The sequence below is a fragment of the Carcharhinus amblyrhynchos genome, chromosome 10 (genome assembly GCF_965287045.1).
Source record: "Carcharhinus amblyrhynchos chromosome 10, sCarAmb.v2.hapA, whole genome shotgun sequence".
NCBI classification, from domain to species: domain Eukaryota; kingdom Metazoa; phylum Chordata; class Chondrichthyes; order Carcharhiniformes; family Carcharhinidae; genus Carcharhinus; species Carcharhinus amblyrhynchos.
Genome location: NC_137333.1, coordinates 90,463,891 through 90,480,727, shown reverse-complemented (window position 1 = coordinate 90,480,727; position 16,837 = coordinate 90,463,891). Strand labels below are relative to the sequence as shown.

Sequence of the window (16,837 nt, the reverse complement as noted above, 5' to 3'; positions counted from 1 at the left end):
GTGTGTTGGAGGATCATTATTTTTGGTGTGTGTGTTTTGAAGGGTCATTATTTTTGGTGCGTGTGTTTTGAAGGGTCATTATTTTTGGTGTGTGTGTTTTGAAGGGTCATTATTTTTGGTGTGTGTGTGTATATATATATATATGTATATATAAAGTGTGAGCCATCCAGCCCACATTCTGCATGGGATTGAATGAAAGGACAGAGTGAATCAGCCTGCTGTGTGTATGTGTGACTCTGTGTGTGTGTGGTGTGTGTGTATATAATACATTGACTGAGGGGTCGCTGTCTGTCCCTCCCTCCAGCTCTAGCTTGTCAATCAGAGGGAGCAGTAAGCAGGCAGCAGCAGCGGCATGGCGAAGTGGAAGGGAGCAGGCTCCGGGAGCCCGGGACACCAACAACCGCCACGGTGGAGCCTCAGCCCTCCAGCCGGGCGCCGAGGGCCAGTCGTAGGATTCCTTCATCTATTTATTATGGCCTGTTCCCACATAGCGGAAGGGACGACAGAAGGTGAGTTAAAGGCGCGGGGGAAGAAGAAAAATATGATTAATTAAGCTTCACCAACACCTTACCCCCCCCCCCAAAAAAAAGCTTTTTAATCAATAATTTAACGAGGAGGGGGAAAAATATATATTTTCTGATTGAGTTTTTGAGGGGAATCTGACTGGAAAAAAAAACATACAAAAAAAATGAGTTTTCCCCTCACCTCTTTCTGTCAATTTCAGCCCCAAAACAAAGTAAATGGTTGAAAGAGGATTTAAAATTTCCTTTTTTGTGATGAAAGGGGAAGGCTGTGGGGTTGGGGAAGAGGGAGGCTCAGGTGTGAGGGGGTATATAATTTTCTTTTGGGGGTGGGTGGGGGTGTGTGTGTGTGTGTGGAAGGCCGCCTGGTGCTCGCAGTCGGCGGCCCCTCATTCCCTACACCAGCCCCAGGCTTCACTCGGCCTAGAAGGGGAGAGAAGGACAGCAGCCAGAGGGCCAGATACAGCCCAGTGAGGGGTGTGTGTGTGTGTGTGTGTGTGTGTGAGGGTGAGGGAAATTCAGCATAGATTTGTTACCACCCTCCTCTCCTTTACTGGATTGTAGATTTTTCTAATGCTGCCTTTATTTGCAAACAAAAAAATATAAAATCCCCCTCAGTAATGCACCCACGTTAAATATAGCCTGACTGAGAAGCAAGTTGTGGAAAATCGGAAGTATTTAATTTGCCCATTCTCTTAAACCTGTGAGGCCTCTCTTTTTCTCTCTCTCTCTCTCTTTTCAAAAAAAAATGTGTTAAAGCAGTTTTGCAGAATGCAAAAATACATGATTTTGTATCCTATCAGAATGATTTAAAAAGTTTTCTTGCACGTTCCCATCCCAGAGACTTGCCAGATTTCTCTCTTTCCCACCCCCATTTGAGACTTAGTACATTCCCCCCCCCCCCCCCCCCAATCCCCAATCCCCAATCCCCAATCCCCATTTGAGATTTGACACCTGAGTATTTCTAATCGAGTTGTCGGTCAGAGCTTAATTTTGGAACCGCTGTATAGTTTTGTAGTTCATCATTGATGTGACGGGGGATGGAAAGGACGAATTGAAGGCTGTGTGTGAAAGGGGAAATGGGGATGGTGTCTATATATTTGTTTTAAAATGCCCTTGTGCTGTATGGTGCCATTTTATATTCGCTGTGTTTCCTTCCTGTGTGGATGTAGTTGGTGCTTGCTAAAATATAATAGGAAGTACTGTGGTGAGCGTAATAAGTTCTATTAAGTTTTACACCATTGAATCAACTGGCAAAATTAGTAAACTTCCATTTTATACTAGGTCACTCACGTTGATCAATAATTGGTAGGTAATTGTCAAGCTAAGTTGAAGCTTTGGGAACTAAAGGATTTTAGGTGTTGAATTAAGTATGGGGAGAAAGGCTTTTATCAGGCACCAACTTCTGCATTTTTAAAGTAAAAATGGTACATTTTTTTGAAATTGGCCAAATTAATTTTTGAGCTTTCTCTTAGCTAAAAATCTGATAGTGGAATCTTGTCACAATAGGTGTAAATACAGACATAAACAGTTTAGTAACACTTTTGACAAATTAGTTTGGGGGTGGGGGGAAGGGAGTGTTTATACACCAGGAAGTTGTTTGATCACTTATCAGATTCTCACATTTGTCATACAAGAGTTAAATGTTATATATTGGAAGCTTGTCATCTGGGATGTGTTTTTTTTTCCAATCCAGTCCGAAAGTTCCATTTAAAATTTTGAGGACATTGTTTAAGAAGTGAGTTATTTCCTGAAGTGCTTGGCACTTATCTGCTTGTGTGCATACAAGCGTCACTCTTGCGGTGGTTTAAGATAGGAATACTTGAAATTTCAGGTTGGATTGTCAAGACTGTCTGGGCTGGAGTAGATTTTTAGACACTCTGGGCAGTCAGTAATTTGCAGCAACAACTTGCATTTGAATAGGAACATTTAAAATATAAAGTACTGACCTATTTTATGCTGCAGGCAGACCAAGCAATAGAGGATTTGGGAAGGAAGTGTTTGAAGATGTCTGTACAACTTAGAGAAAGTAGCAATGTGGGGTTGATGGGGGGGTGCAGGGGAAGAACTCCAATTGGGATTGTGTTGTAGCAATACCTAGGAGGGAGGAATGCATCTAACGTCCCGAAACTCCATCCAATGGGACATAAATGGAGAAACTAGAGTTGGCTAAGTTGTAAGGTGAGAGTGGATCTTGAAAGGATTTCTAGCCAAGGGCCTTGTGCTATGTTTTGGGAGCCTGGGTGACGCAGTGGTTAGGCTGCTGCCTCACAGCACCAGGGACCTGGGTTCAGTTTCCAGCTTGGGTCACTGTCTGTGTAGAGTCTGCACGTTCTCCCCGTGTCTGTGTGGATTTCCTCCAGGTGTTCCAGTTTCCTTCCACAGTCTGAAAGATGTGTTGGTTAGGTGCACTGGCCAAGCTAAATTCTCCCTCCATGTACCCAAACAGGTGCCAGAACATGGTGACTAGGGGATTTTCACAGTAACTTCATTGCAGTGTTGATATAAGCCTACTTGTGGCACTAAAATGTTAAACTTGGTGTAGCTTAGCAAATGTTGGGGTTTTAGGTAAACAAGATTGTTTTCAAGAGGACTTTTGAGTGGTGCTTTGTTCTGTATCCCAAAATACTTCAGCCCGTTAGTCACCCTAACTTGTGCATAGCAAGATCCCACAGACAGCAATTAATCTGGTATTGGTTCAGGGATGCATCTTTGCCTGGCACTGACAATTTCCCTGCTCTCTGAATAGAGCTTGGGATCTTTTATGGTCATCTGAACAAACTTGGGGCTTTAACATTCGAATTGAATATTGGCACCTTCCAACAATGCAGCACTCCTTTGACACTGGACTGAATTTTGAACCCAGGACTTGCTATAATTCTGGAGTGGGTTTTGAATGTCTAAAGTTGGGCAAGTATGCGGTCAGTGGCAGGATGCAGATGGTAGAATTTTTGACAAACTGGAATTTGCATACTGGAGAACTTCGAAGAGTATTTGAGATGTCTTGATATAACATGGAGTAAAGGTGAAAAATGCTGTTGAAGAATGTACTGGTTTGTAGAAAGATAGGAATGGAATTTTGAAATACAGCTTGAGAATATGATCAACTTGGGTTTGGCACTGGCTGCTTCAGCTTTTGTGAGCACCAAGGAAGAGAATAAGGTTTTGATCAGACCTGAATGTGGTGGCTTTGGTTTTGTGGTGCTCAGTTGGCAAGATGGCTAGAGTGTGATGATGAATGAGGCTAGTATCACACGTTCAATCCCTGTCTTGGCTATGGTAGTTCATGGAGGCCTGCCTCCTTTTCTTGCCACTGATATGGAGTAGTGCACCTCAAGCTATACAACCAATTGAGTCTTTCTCTCCCTTGAAGAGATGTCTATGATGCTTCATGGACTATGGCAAATTACCTACTGGTTTTAAGTGTTCAGTTACAATAAGTTCCAGCTTTAAATAAGGTGCCAGTCCAGTTTCTATGGTGGAGAGAGAAAAGTTGGGTGATGTACGAGTGTCACCTTCTAGTTGCATACAAATGTACCAAAGGGTGTATTAATGGCACTTAAGTGAATTTTATTCCCTAATTATTCTGTGAATTGGATCCAAGTAGCCTTTTGAGTACATCTGATTTCTATAATTTTGCTATGTGCATTGCTAATGAGATGGAAATTCTAAACAAGATTTTGTATAATTGGCTGTTGGCTAATTGTTTTGCAACATGAACCAATTTTGGATGCATTGGGATAGTTAAATGGAGTCTAAACCTGTCTTTCCATTCCAAGCTCTCTCTTCTAAACAAATACTTTGCCTCTGTCTTACAGAGGAAGATACAAAGTCAGAGATACTCAAACTGAGGGACAAACGAGACTGAAAGAAATTTAGTTAAAAAGATAATACTAAAGAATTAATACCAGTTAAGTTGCTAAATCCCCTGGACCAGTGATCTCAGTCCAGTGTTGAAAGAGGTGGATATGTTGATTGTGGTCATCATCCAACATTCAAACCAAGATTCTGGAATGGTGCCCGCAGATTTGAAGGTAGCAAATATAACCTTACTTATTTAATTAGGGACGGAGAGTGGAATGGAGAACTGTAGACCTGTTAGCCTGACACCAATAGTAAGCAAATTGCTAGAATCTATAATAAAGGCTGTGATCAGAAAATAGGTTGAATGATTGGACAGTCAACATAGATTTGTGAAAGGGAATGTTTGACAAACTTGTTGGACTTTTTTGAGATATTAATAGCAGGGTAGATGGGGAAAACCAGTGGATGTGGTGTATTTGGATTTCAGAAGGTTTTTGTTTTTTTGGTGATGCCTATGTCCATTAATGAGGCCAACAGGCTTGGGTCACTCTGGGGTTTGCACATTCTCTCCTGGTGTCTGCATGGGTTTCCTTTGGATGCTCTGGTTTCCTTGCACGTGAAAGATGTGCTGGTTATTTATTGCCTATCCCTAATTGTCCTTGAGAAGGTAGTGGTGATCTGCCTTGAAGTGTAGTAGTCTCTGGAATGTAGATACACTCACAGTATTGTTAGAGAAGTTGTTCCAGCGACAGTGAATAAACAAGTCAGACGGTGTGCGGCCGAGAGTGGAATTCCTATTTGTCTGCTGACCTTGTCTGTCTTGGTGAAAGTGGTCATGGGTTTGGATGGTGCTGCTTAAGAGAACTTGGTGAGTTCCTGCAGTGCATCTTGTAGATGGTACACGTGGCTGCCAACTGTGCATTGGTGGTGAAGGGAGTGAATGGATGTGGTGTCAATCAAGCAGGCTGCTTTGTCCTAAATGGTGATGAGCTTTTTGTGTTGTTGGAGCTTCACTCATCCAGATAAGCCCTGTTCCATTTCTGGTCAATGGTAACTCCCAGGGTGTTGATCATGCGGGATTCAGTGATACTAATGCCATTAAATTCTAAGGGTCAGTGAATAGATTCTCTCTTGTTGGAGATGGTCATTACCTTGCATTTGCAAGGTGCAAATATTATTTGCCACTTGTCAGCCCAAGTGTAGGTATTGCCCAGGTCTTGCTCTGTCATAGGACAAGAATAAATATTCTTGGGTTAGCAGGATGTCATTGGTAGGGTAGTGCAAGGATCAGTGCTTGGGCTCCAGGTTTTTGCATCTATATCAATGATTTAGATGTGGGCTCCAAATATAACATTTTCAAGTTAACTGATGACACGAGGTACATAAAGTTTCCAAGGGGATTTGGGTTAAGTGACTGGGTACGAACATGTTAGATGGAATCTAATGTGGGGAAAATGTGAAGTTATCTTTTGGTTGAAAAACAAATGTAGAGCATAGGGAGAGATTGGGAAGCATAAACAAGGACACCAAAGTCCCTTTGGTTGTTAATGAGCCACTGAGGGCTTACAGGCAGGTGCAGCAAATAGTATGCTGGTCCTTATTGTAAGAAGATTTGAGTACAGGAATAAAACTCCTGCTGCAATTGTATGAAGTCTTGGTGAGATTGCACCTGGAGTATTGTCTACAGTTCTGGGCTCTTTGCCTAAGGAGGGATATAGTTGCCATAGAGTGCCTGTAGTAAAGTGGGATTATTCTAATAAGAGATTGAGGAGTCTGGGCCTCTATTCTTTAGAGTTGAGAAGAATGAGAGCCAATCTTATTGAAACATAAAGTTCTTCAGCGGGCTTGATAGAGTTGATGTAGGAAGTGTGTTCCCCTGGCTGGGAGGGTCTACAATCAGGGGATACAGTCTCAGAATAAGTAGACCATTAAGGATTAAGATGAGTAATTTCTTCAGAGGATGGTAAATCTTTTGAATTTTCCGCACTAGCGGGCTACGGATGCTCAATTATTGTGTATGTTCAAGACAGATCAATAGATTTCCAGCTATTAAAGATTCCAAGGGATATGGAGATAGAATATCAGCTATAACCTAGATGAATGGCAGAGTGGGCTTGAGGGGCCAAATGGCCTTCTCCACCTATTTGCTTTGTTCCCAAGAGCCTGCTCAAATTATTTTTCCCACGCTTACTACATTTAGTCAGCTGTGGTTTAGTTGGTAGCACTCAGCTTTGTGTCTGAGGTTGTGGGGTAAGTCCCATTCCAGACATCTGAGTGCACAAATCAAAGCTGAACACTCCAGGACGATATAGGGGGAGGGCTGACCTATTGCCAGTGTTGTCCTTTGGTTGTTGAACTGAGAGGCCTTGCCTGCTTTCTTGGGTGCACCTAAAAGGTTCTGCTATTTTGGAGAGGTTCAGGGGAGATTTTCCCAGTGGCCTCGTCAATCGCTGTCACAAAAATAGACTATCAATGTTAGTCACTTGGATGTTGATGGAAGCTTGCTGCGCACAAAATTGGCTGTTTTATTTAAAAAAAGTGATCAGGTCTGACATCTGAGGGGGAGAGAACTGGATTGAAAGTCCAATATATTGAACTCAATGTTAATCCTATTCCTCTCTTCACAGATGCTGTCAGACCTGCCGGCTTTTTCCAGCACACTTTTTTTTTTACAGATCTCCAGCTTTTGCAGTATTTTGCTTTAATGTGGCTGTTTCATTTCTTGTGTTATACAGTGATGACACTTCAAAGGTAGTTAATTGGCTGTCTTTGTTTTGAGATGTCCTGAAGTTGTAAAGGGTACTATAGAGATGCAAGTTTTTCTTGTAGCATTTACAGCATGTTCAAACGCACTTTCAGACTGCTGTCTCCTATTACCAGTATGACTTGTTTCAGACAAGTGACTCGTTTTGCTGTAAAGTTCATCACACATATCCTTGCATGAGTAATTAGATAGATTTGTTGGTTTTTGGGGGAATTGAAAAGTGGAAATGAAAATAAACTTAAGCAAATGTGTATGTTTTTGAAAATGCTTGATGAAAGTACAAACAAAGCAAGCAATAGTGGGAAGAGTATGATAAATGCTTTTGACACTTTTAAATTTTAAAGTGTGGGCTTGAGCAAAAACACCAACATAGAAAGGAAAATTTGAAGATTAACTTTATGAAGGATACACAGGAGCTTTTAATATTTCTATCACTCTGTCAAAATACCATGGCTGAAATGTGGGACATGAGACAGAAACTTTCAGATTTTCTTGGAATCCCTGAAAAATGCAGAGAGTCTGAAGTATAACGTCAGGAAGTTTGACCATTTTCAGCCTCGGAGCTTTGCTACAGAAGGAAAATAATTGAGGAACTAAACCAAGGATCCTTTTTTGTTTGTGTATTTGAACCTTGTTGCAATGATATCAGACATCTATCTTATTGCAAGTTAATGTTTCAACTACTTGGTTTATATTGAATGTGGAATCTGGAATGTTCGGTTCTACAGTTAAAATAAGACAGCTAGTTGCTTAAATGATCTTGTAAAGTACTGTGCTTGAGTGAGAAGGTGCTGAGCCAAATTAAACCTTAAAAGAATAGCTTGCAGATTTTCTTGGAATCCCTGAAAAATGCAGGGAGTCTGTAACATCAGGAAGTTGACCACTTTCAGCCTCTTGTAAGGTATTTATATCAATCAGTGCAAGTATATTTACAAAGAAAAGATAAATGCAAATTCTGGCAATCTGAAATAATAGACCACAGCTGAAAAATAACAGGTATGTTATTTTAATATTCAAGAGCAGCTCGCAAGTTTAGTATGGAAAAAATGTAGAGATAATAAAGGGATTTGGAAATCAATATTTCAAATTCAATACATTGAAGGGCAAGGAGCCAATATAGATTAGTGAGGAGATTGGCCTCGTGAGACCTGGAATAGGATACGGGCAGAGTACCAGCTGCAAGCTGTTCAGCCCCTCCACCCTCTTTCTGACATTTAAGTTGGAACTTTGCACTATGCCTCAACTCCACTGACCCACTTTTGTCAAAAGTTTCTTAATTATCCTTATTTAACAAAAATGTATTTTTAAAAATACAATCAATGTAGCATCCACCATCTTGCAGAGTTAAATTTTAGATTTTTGCTGTCCTTTCCATCAGAACTCCCTGATTTCACTCCTCGGTGACCTAGCACACATTTTATGTGCCCCATTAGAAGAAATGTTTCTTTTTTAAAAAAAATTCATTTTAAATTATCCCTCAGCCATCTAAATACAGCCTCTCCTAACTTAAACCTTTAAGCACATATTTCTCCAGTGAATTTGTTCAAATGTGGTGAAAGATGCACTTATATTTGGCAAATGAAATTTCAATTGAATTGTTGTTATTGTTATGCATAGGGAGGAGGGATTAACTGCTGGATGCAGTTACATAATACAGAGAACAGGATTAAAGCCAGTGGAGAAAGAGAAATATCTGCATGTTTTGCAGTATCATTCTCTTCATGATCAATGCTGTGAAGCTAAAGAAAGTAAATCTGATTCCATGGTGTGCTCTTGGGGTGATCCAGTTGCATTACTTTGTCACGATACAAGATCTTTGTTCGGCTTCAGTCAGAATGCTCTGTTTAGTTTTAATCTCAGATGTAGAAACTCTGGAAAAAGTACAGGGGAAGACGATAAGATTGCTCCTGAGATTTTAAACGCAACAGGGTCTGTATACTTGTGTAGTTTTGGCAATTTTAATCATATTTATGGAATTAATAGGGTTAGATTGCAATTGACTCTCAAACAACACTTCAGCTGCCTAAACTTAGGAGATTCCGGGTCACACTTGTTACAACAGCAGAACAAGCTTGTTAATGCCCCAGAGAATAGTGAATATGTGGAGCAGGCTCAAACTTCGATGCACCATATCTTAGCTAGAGGACTCTCTCCAAATCCTTCTGACAAAATTCAGTCCCAGAATCGAGTGTCATCAGAATCTATGTCAATCGCTATGGATTGCTGAGTGTTCAGGGCAAATTTGTGGAAGAGGTTAAGGTGGTGAAAGGAAGTGATGGGGGATGAGAGAGGAGCGAGTGAATTCGAGCTAGAATAAGTAGGTGCCTGGAGGAGGAGGTCAGAAACTGTGGTGTAGTTGGGAGAAGGGCAAGAATTTTACCAGTTTAAAAAATGGGATTGAAGTCTTTGAACAGATTCTATGCATCTTTAATCCAGTTTTCATAAGCATTTAGTTTTGGCTAAATTCCACTGGAGTCTGAGCTAGTTGTAAAAATGATCTATTATCTTGTATTTCACAAATATTGAGACTTTTCTCAAACTAAAAATGAGCTGGCATTGCTTCTCTGTATTGGGTTAGGTTTGAATACTATATGATGAGAGTTCAGAATAATGGACTTCCTCATGTTTTAATCTTTTCACAGAACTTTGCAAATTATTTTAAATGAAAGAATCATTAAAAATTAAGACCACTGCAGATAATCAACTTTGGGTAAAATCTGAAGGCATTGTAAATGTTCAGTGGGTGGGTTGCTTGCTTGAGCAGTTTAGGTGATGCTGCTGTTAATGTTGTTGGATTACATATTAATTACGTGATTGAACTGAGCATATAGGACGTATTTGAGGATCTAATTGGTGTGGGCAGCTGAGCAATTTAATGAGGTGAGATTGTTGTAGAAAATTTGTTAATGTTGCAAATTGCAATCGTAGCACCCTTTTTATGTAGGAAAAACATCTCAATCAGGAGAATATTCAGACAATAATGGGCTCTGCATTTGTTCATGAATGAATTGTGTACTGCAAAGGAGGGGGCAATGATTGTAATGAGTGAGGTGAGCAGGATGGAAAGGAGATTAGCCATCAGCTGGAGCCCTGGGGGAAAATGATTAGCAAGACAGCAGGATGGTTGGTACTCACGTTGAAACAATACTAACTGATGCATGGGTGAGGTCCTTATTGGAGAGTGATTCAAGCTTGGAATGTCAGTAGGAAGGTAGAGAAATAACAAGTCGGACTTGGGCACAAATAGTGGAGAGATGAAAGGTTGTATGATTAACTCTGGGAGGGAGCTAAGATTAAAAAGAGAAGTAATGGGTTCTGATTCAGTGGCAGCTGAGATATGAATACAGCCTGTGGACACAATTTGTGCTTGCAAACAGAAGTTATCACCTCTGACTTAAATCTTGATAAGATTTTCAGTGTGACTTCCTGTCAGCCTTTGGGTGTCTATGTTGGAAACTATAAGCAAAGGCCGTTAATGTAGTGTTTGTCTTGTAGTTTCTCATTTATATAAACTTGTAATCTTGAAGTGGTATTAAATTTTGTTGACTTTTTTTTGGTTTTTTGAAGAAGGCTTGTAAGCAAAACGCTAACTTCAGGTTCAATAAAATGGCACAACTGACATTTCCTCACCAGAAATTGGATTCTTTTGAAACTAATTGTGTTCAAAATTGTACTGCATTATTTCTGGGTAAAGTACATGAACTGTTAAAAGATCCAGAGGATTTGAAATGCCTTTGGTTTAGCTTTGTTTCTGAGCACCTGTTTAAACCAGTGAAGGATTTAATGAAAATGGTATAAAAGGAATATGTTGCTGTCTTGGGTCTGCAAGGCACACAAGACTTTTTTTTGTTAATCTGAAGAAAATTTGACTATACAGGACATGAGTTAGTGTCTGAGTAGGTGTTCTATTTTAGAACAATTTGTATTGATTCCTGTTCATTAGTAGACTTGAATAAACTTCTAATTTGACTTGTACTATTTAGATTATTGGAAGAAAAAAGTTTCTTTAAGAGAATTTGCATTTATATCACACCTTTCACTACCTAATATCTCCAAGCATTTTTGAGGTGTGTCACTGTTTCCTTTAGAGAACAGGACAAACAACTTACAGAATTTTTTTGTGTTGGGGCAGGCGATGTTCTAGTGCTATTATCACTTTACTGTTAATCCAGAAACTCAGCTAGTGTCCTGAGGACCCAGATTGGAATTTTGCCATTCTGGATGGTGGAATTTGAATTCAATTTTTTAAAAAAATTGGAAATTAAAAATCTAGGAAACCGTTGTTGATTGTTGGAAAAACCCATCTGGTTCACTCATGTCCTTTAAGGAAGGAAATTTCCTCCTTAACTGCTCTGACTGACATGTGACTCCAAAGCCACAGCAATGTGATTGACTCTCAACTGCCTTCTGAAGTGGTCCAGCAAGCCACTCAGTTCAAGGGCAACTAGGGATGGGCATAAATGTTGGCCAGCCAGCGACACCCATTTTCCACAAGTGAAATAACGTTGACAGTGACCAGGACAGTGGAATAACTTTTTTGCATTTCACATTGACATGAGGCCAGATGGCTTGGTTTAACATCTTGTCCCAAAGATGGCAGCTCAAACAATGTTCTGGTGGTCAGCAGAAATCTGGACTATCCTTGAACCCAAATCATTTTTTAATTCAGGGGAGAGTCCTATTGACTGAACTATGGCTGACAAATGAATTGGAATCATAAAGTTTACCTTTGTCACAGTCTGGAGATGTCATTCATGACGTGAGGGCTGTTTTGTTACTGGAGCAGGTGCATGGGACTGCTGGGTAAATGGGCATGGATTTGTGGTGATAACATACTCAACTTGGGGATGAAATTGAGGTTGGAGAGCGATTAGTCGTTAGCAAGGTTTGACGGGTGGGGGTTGCTTGATTTTTTTTTCATTTACAAAGGCTACAGACTTAATAGGGAGGAATAGTACCTGAAATGAGAGAAGTGTTAACAAGGAAGTTGGGCAGTAAGCAGTTTAATCAGGAAGCCGGTTTCATTGACAAAAAATGCTCAAAGGCTATAAGGGGAGCAAATTCAGGAGAAAAAATGTAGGTTATTTGACCTAGCCAGGGAGGAATATGGCAGAGATACTTGATTAGATGGTATTGATCTTGGTGGCAAAGAAGAGCATGAACTCCTCAAACTTGATCTTTAAGGCTGGGAGTCCAGGAAAATGGGAGCAGGGTTGAAGATGGTTTATAGTACAGAAAAGGAGGAATCATCTTGGTATCATCCAGATCCAGAAAGATCCTAGAATAATGAGCAGTTTTAGTAGGTGAGAGCAATGCTTTGTAGTCTAACTTGATCTGACAGTGGATGGCTGAACCAGTTGTCTGCCATATGTTTTTCAAGTCTCTCCCTACCATTTGAGGAACTGGGGATGAGAGGCGCACCAAGGAAACGTTCTGGGTGAGTAATGGTTTCATTGGAGGCTATGACATCAAAGGTGGCAGTTGAGCAAATTGGCTGCAGAAATGTTGTGAAGGGAGAGTCCAAAATTAGAGTTGGGATTTTAAAAGTGCAGAGTTGAATGCTGTATCCAGCCACCAATGCAGAAGAAAGTAGGGTTGGAGTGTGAATGGGAGTGGTGGGAGAGAATGTTGGTGGCGAGTAATACAAGGTAATGATCAGAGGTGGCGTTGTGTGATTTGATACAATTGGACTAGCGAGGTGGCTGTGAATATGGCTTGGCCAGTTTGCATGGGGGAGAGATTGGGGAGGATAAGAGGGCAGTGGACTGAGGCCAGCATGATGAGCTGAGGTGGGGTTTATCTTCTCATACTAAGTGATTACATTATAGGAAGCAGTGAAGATATCTTGGTGAGATTATTTTTATAATTGTGGTCAGTAGAAAACAGAGTGAGGCAAGAAGGGTTGACCCATGTTTGGAGGGGGGTGAGCTGGTGAGAAGTGGCACAATGCCATTGCATTGGTCTTGATGGGACAAAAACTACACTGCCAGGGATTCTTCTGAAATAGGTTGTATCCTTTTAGGGTGCTCAGACACCCTTATTTCTGTTTGTGAAGCACTGAAGAAGGCTACTGTTGAAAAACTCCCATTTTCTGAAAAAATGATTTTCTTGTCCATCGGGCTCAGTGACCTGGCATGAACATGTTGGGCTGAATACTCTCCTTCTGTGCAATGTGGTTCTAAATTTATTTTGGCATTTCAGCAACATTAATATAAAAGTAGCTGTAGTTTGTCCATTGGTTGACTGCAGACTGTGTCCTCCACCACTTGGATGATTTCTGTCTGTCCCTTACCTAATGGATGATTTGTGATCATAAGCCAGTCACGTATAGAAAATGCTGGCTTAATTCCCTGTTTCCTCACTTGTGTTTATATGCCAGTCGGTATGTTGCTACAGTTCCCTGCTAGCATACCTATTTATTGAGTAGTTTCATGAATAATTTTGATCCTTGGCCAAAACAGTTTTTTTTAAGTTGCTCTGAAAATGAACTCTAGCCAAAGCTTTTTAAAGCACGAGACATGATTTTTTTCAATTGAAGAATGCATTTAGTAAAAGCTGATCAGATACAGTCTGCCTTTGGGCTCTTTATATCTACAAGTTATTCTTCACTTTACATCAGTAGTTGAAAATGATATTTGTGCGTTGAAGTGAGATCTGGATGATTCTAGCTCGTCAAAGTAATGAGGAGTTTGGGTTTTTGACTTCTAATTGCAGGTATCAAGATGTGTGGTGATGGGGATGCAAACCAGCCATTTGACTTGCTTTGTGAACGTTAATTTTAAGATGCCACAAAATTTAAAAAAAAACACCCTTGGTTTAATGGAATAATGCAACAAGTCTTCAGTGAAAGCAGATAAAGCTTTTGTCTGCCTCCTTTTAAAAATGAATTAACTGGACACTTGGAATTGATGGATGTGATGGGAATAAGTTTTGACTGAGACAGTGAACTGGAGTCAGAAACATATACTGCTCTAATGTGGTGGAATTTTTGTTGTGGGTACAGTCAAGGTAGACAGAATCCTGGAATTAAGCATTGGGAAGTGCCCTCTGGATTTGATGGGTTAGAGTTTATAGTTGTGAATATAATTCCTGTGTTTTAGAGGCATCACATTTAACACTAATTTCAAAACTAACTGTAAAAGAAGGAAACATTTAGTTGAACAATCTGGCACTTAAAGGTAATTTAAACCTATGTTTACTTAATTAGATTAGGATTGGAAGTGAAAAAATGTTAAATGAATGGATGGCCCATCTTCTGAACTTTTGGTAGAGTCTGTAGTTGTCATTTAAGGGATTTTGATTATTTATGTAGCCCTCCAGTCAAAGAAGCTAAAACCACCTTCCTAAGTAAGGGAGTTTCTTGGTAGAACCAATGTATTTAGAGGAGGTCCTTAACTCCCTTAAAGAGAAATTAGTCATGTACTCACAGAATCAAAAGGTTGTTTTGAAGATTAAAAAGGAATTGTTTTAGATGTTTGACTAGAGCATTCCAAGTATCCCTGGAAGTTGGGGAAGTTCTTTCGTTTAATTTATCCTTGTGTGATGGTAATAGAAACAGTTTTGGAACAGGTGGCAGTCAACAGGTCAGTTTGGAGTTTATGGGGTTGGGGAGGAAGCAGCTGGGAGATTTGCCAGTTTGGAGCTAGCAGAAGAGGCAGTTTCTGCTCGTCATCCAGTATTGGGTCTTAAAGCAGTCTGACAATTTAACAAGTGTCACAGCTGAGATGGGTGCTAGTAAGGTAGACCTGGGTGTTATCAGCAGATGTGTGGAAGTTGATGCAGATTCTGGATGATGTCACCAAGGTACATTGTATAGATGAGAAGGAATTGTAGAGAGCCACCTGGGAATAGGATGAGCAGCCATTGATAGCAATTCTCTGGCTGCGAGGTTGGATAGATAAGAATGGCACCAGGCAAATGTATCGCATACAGCTGAACAGCAGAAAGAGGTGCATTGGAGGATAGTGTGATCAACCGTCAAAAGTTGCAAACAAGTTGAGGCATGACGAGAGATAATTTGCCTTCAAGCTGTTTTCGTCCTGTGGCAGGGGTGGAAACCTGATTTGGGCAAATTTAGACATGGAGTTCTGGAAAAGATGGACATAAATTTGGGAGATCCAGAACTGGAGGACCAGGGCAGCTTGTGGGGTATTGGGGTGAAAACCATGGCCTAATGTGCTTGGGGGAAGGAAGTGACAGACAGGCAGACACTCTTCATTATGGAAATGAAATCCAGGGGCTCCTTACACTTTTGGTACAGCGGTTCTTTGATTCTAAGGCCCTGCTAAAGAAAGTTGGTTGAAATTTAAATACAGTAAGAAGTCTCAAACACCAGGCTAAAGTCCAACCAGTTATTTGATAGTAATCCCACAAGCTTTTGGAAACGATGTTCCTTCGTCAGGTGTATGGAAGGTTCTGATCAGAGACGAGCACATAAGATGCACACAGTTTACAGAATACTGATTAGAATGCAAGTCTTTACAGCTAACCTGCCACAACCCGTGAAACTACTTACTGTGTTTACCCCAGTCCAACGCCAGCATCTCTACATCATGAAATTTAAATAATCAGTGCAATGGAACAATAGGTTGTTCTGCTATTCTGGTATAGGTTCAAGAATGAAAATTAAGATTAACCATTAATTCAGGTCCCTACCCAAAGGTGGTGGAGTCTAAAACTAGAGGGCATAGGTTTAAGGTGCGAGGGGAGAGATACAAAAATATTCAGAGGGGCAGTTTTTTTGAGGGTGGCTAGTGTCTGAAACAAGCTGCCAGAGGTGGTGGTAGAGGCAGGTACAAATTTTATCTTTTAAAAAGCATTTAGATAGTTACATGGGTATAGAGGGACATGGGCCAAATGCAGGCAATTGGGATTAGTTAGGGGTTTTTTAAAAAGAGGCAGTATGGACAAGTTGGGCCAAAGGGCCTGTTTCCATGCTGTAAACCTCTGACTCTATCTGTAACCCAGCTCCTGAAGGCAGCAGTGTGTGATTTTCTTTTTTGAAAAAAACAGGCATGATCTTTGGTTTCATAAATAGAGGCTTATATAGGTATTGGACCCATTTATCCATGGCCCCAAAATCAGTGAGGACCCAAAAAAAAGCTACATTTGAACCTGTGACACTCCTGCCCCAGACACTGCTATACAATCCCCCTCAATCGTCACTGCCTGTCGTACCTTTTATTAACGAAGGGTTAATTAGCTGGATTCCATTGGCCCCAAACACTATTACTTTCCTCTCCTCTTCTTCTCCTCCCCCTGCCCTTAGTTCTTTTACTGGTTATTTTTAAATTTAAAAGATTGATTTCATGTAAAGTGGTGGAGGGTGCCCTGATACACTGTATCCTATCTAGCCTGCCTTGAAAAATATTCAGGGTCCTGCCTTCTGAGGCAGATATTTCCAAAGTCATGCAACCCTCAGGAAAGATTTCACCTCATCTGTTATGTAGACAATTTTGAAACCACCTTTTAAAATATGTTTGCAATGCTAAACCAAGTTTCCCTTGTTGATAGCAGTTACAGTATCTTGGGCAAGTGGCCATTCTTAGAGTGTAAACAATGGGTAATGTTATCCCTACCTCACCATGGTAGGCAAGCCATCATTTGATATTTGGAGAACATTCCAATGGTGGTTACAGCATAGTGCAGCAGCAAACCCCCCCCACACAAGTGGTTAGGCAGTAAACTTCCTTTTGGTGAGAACTATTTCCAGGATATTAGTGGCCCCAGACTTGATAACTTATAGCAC

General features: G+C 40.6%; 1 protein-coding gene across 1 annotated transcript in view; it reads left to right on the top strand.

Moving 5' to 3' along the window:
* The first annotated feature begins 322 nt into the window (after positions 1-322).
* tmem131 (transmembrane protein 131) overlaps positions 323-16,837 on the top strand; it is a 168,435-nt gene continuing 151,920 nt past the window's right edge. Inside the window, exon 1 of the mRNA XM_080197595.1 lies at positions 323-509. Within this exon, the coding sequence (XP_080053721.1) occupies positions 353-509 (157 nt within the window). The 5' untranslated portion in view covers positions 323-352. The remainder of the gene's footprint in view (positions 510-16,837) is intronic.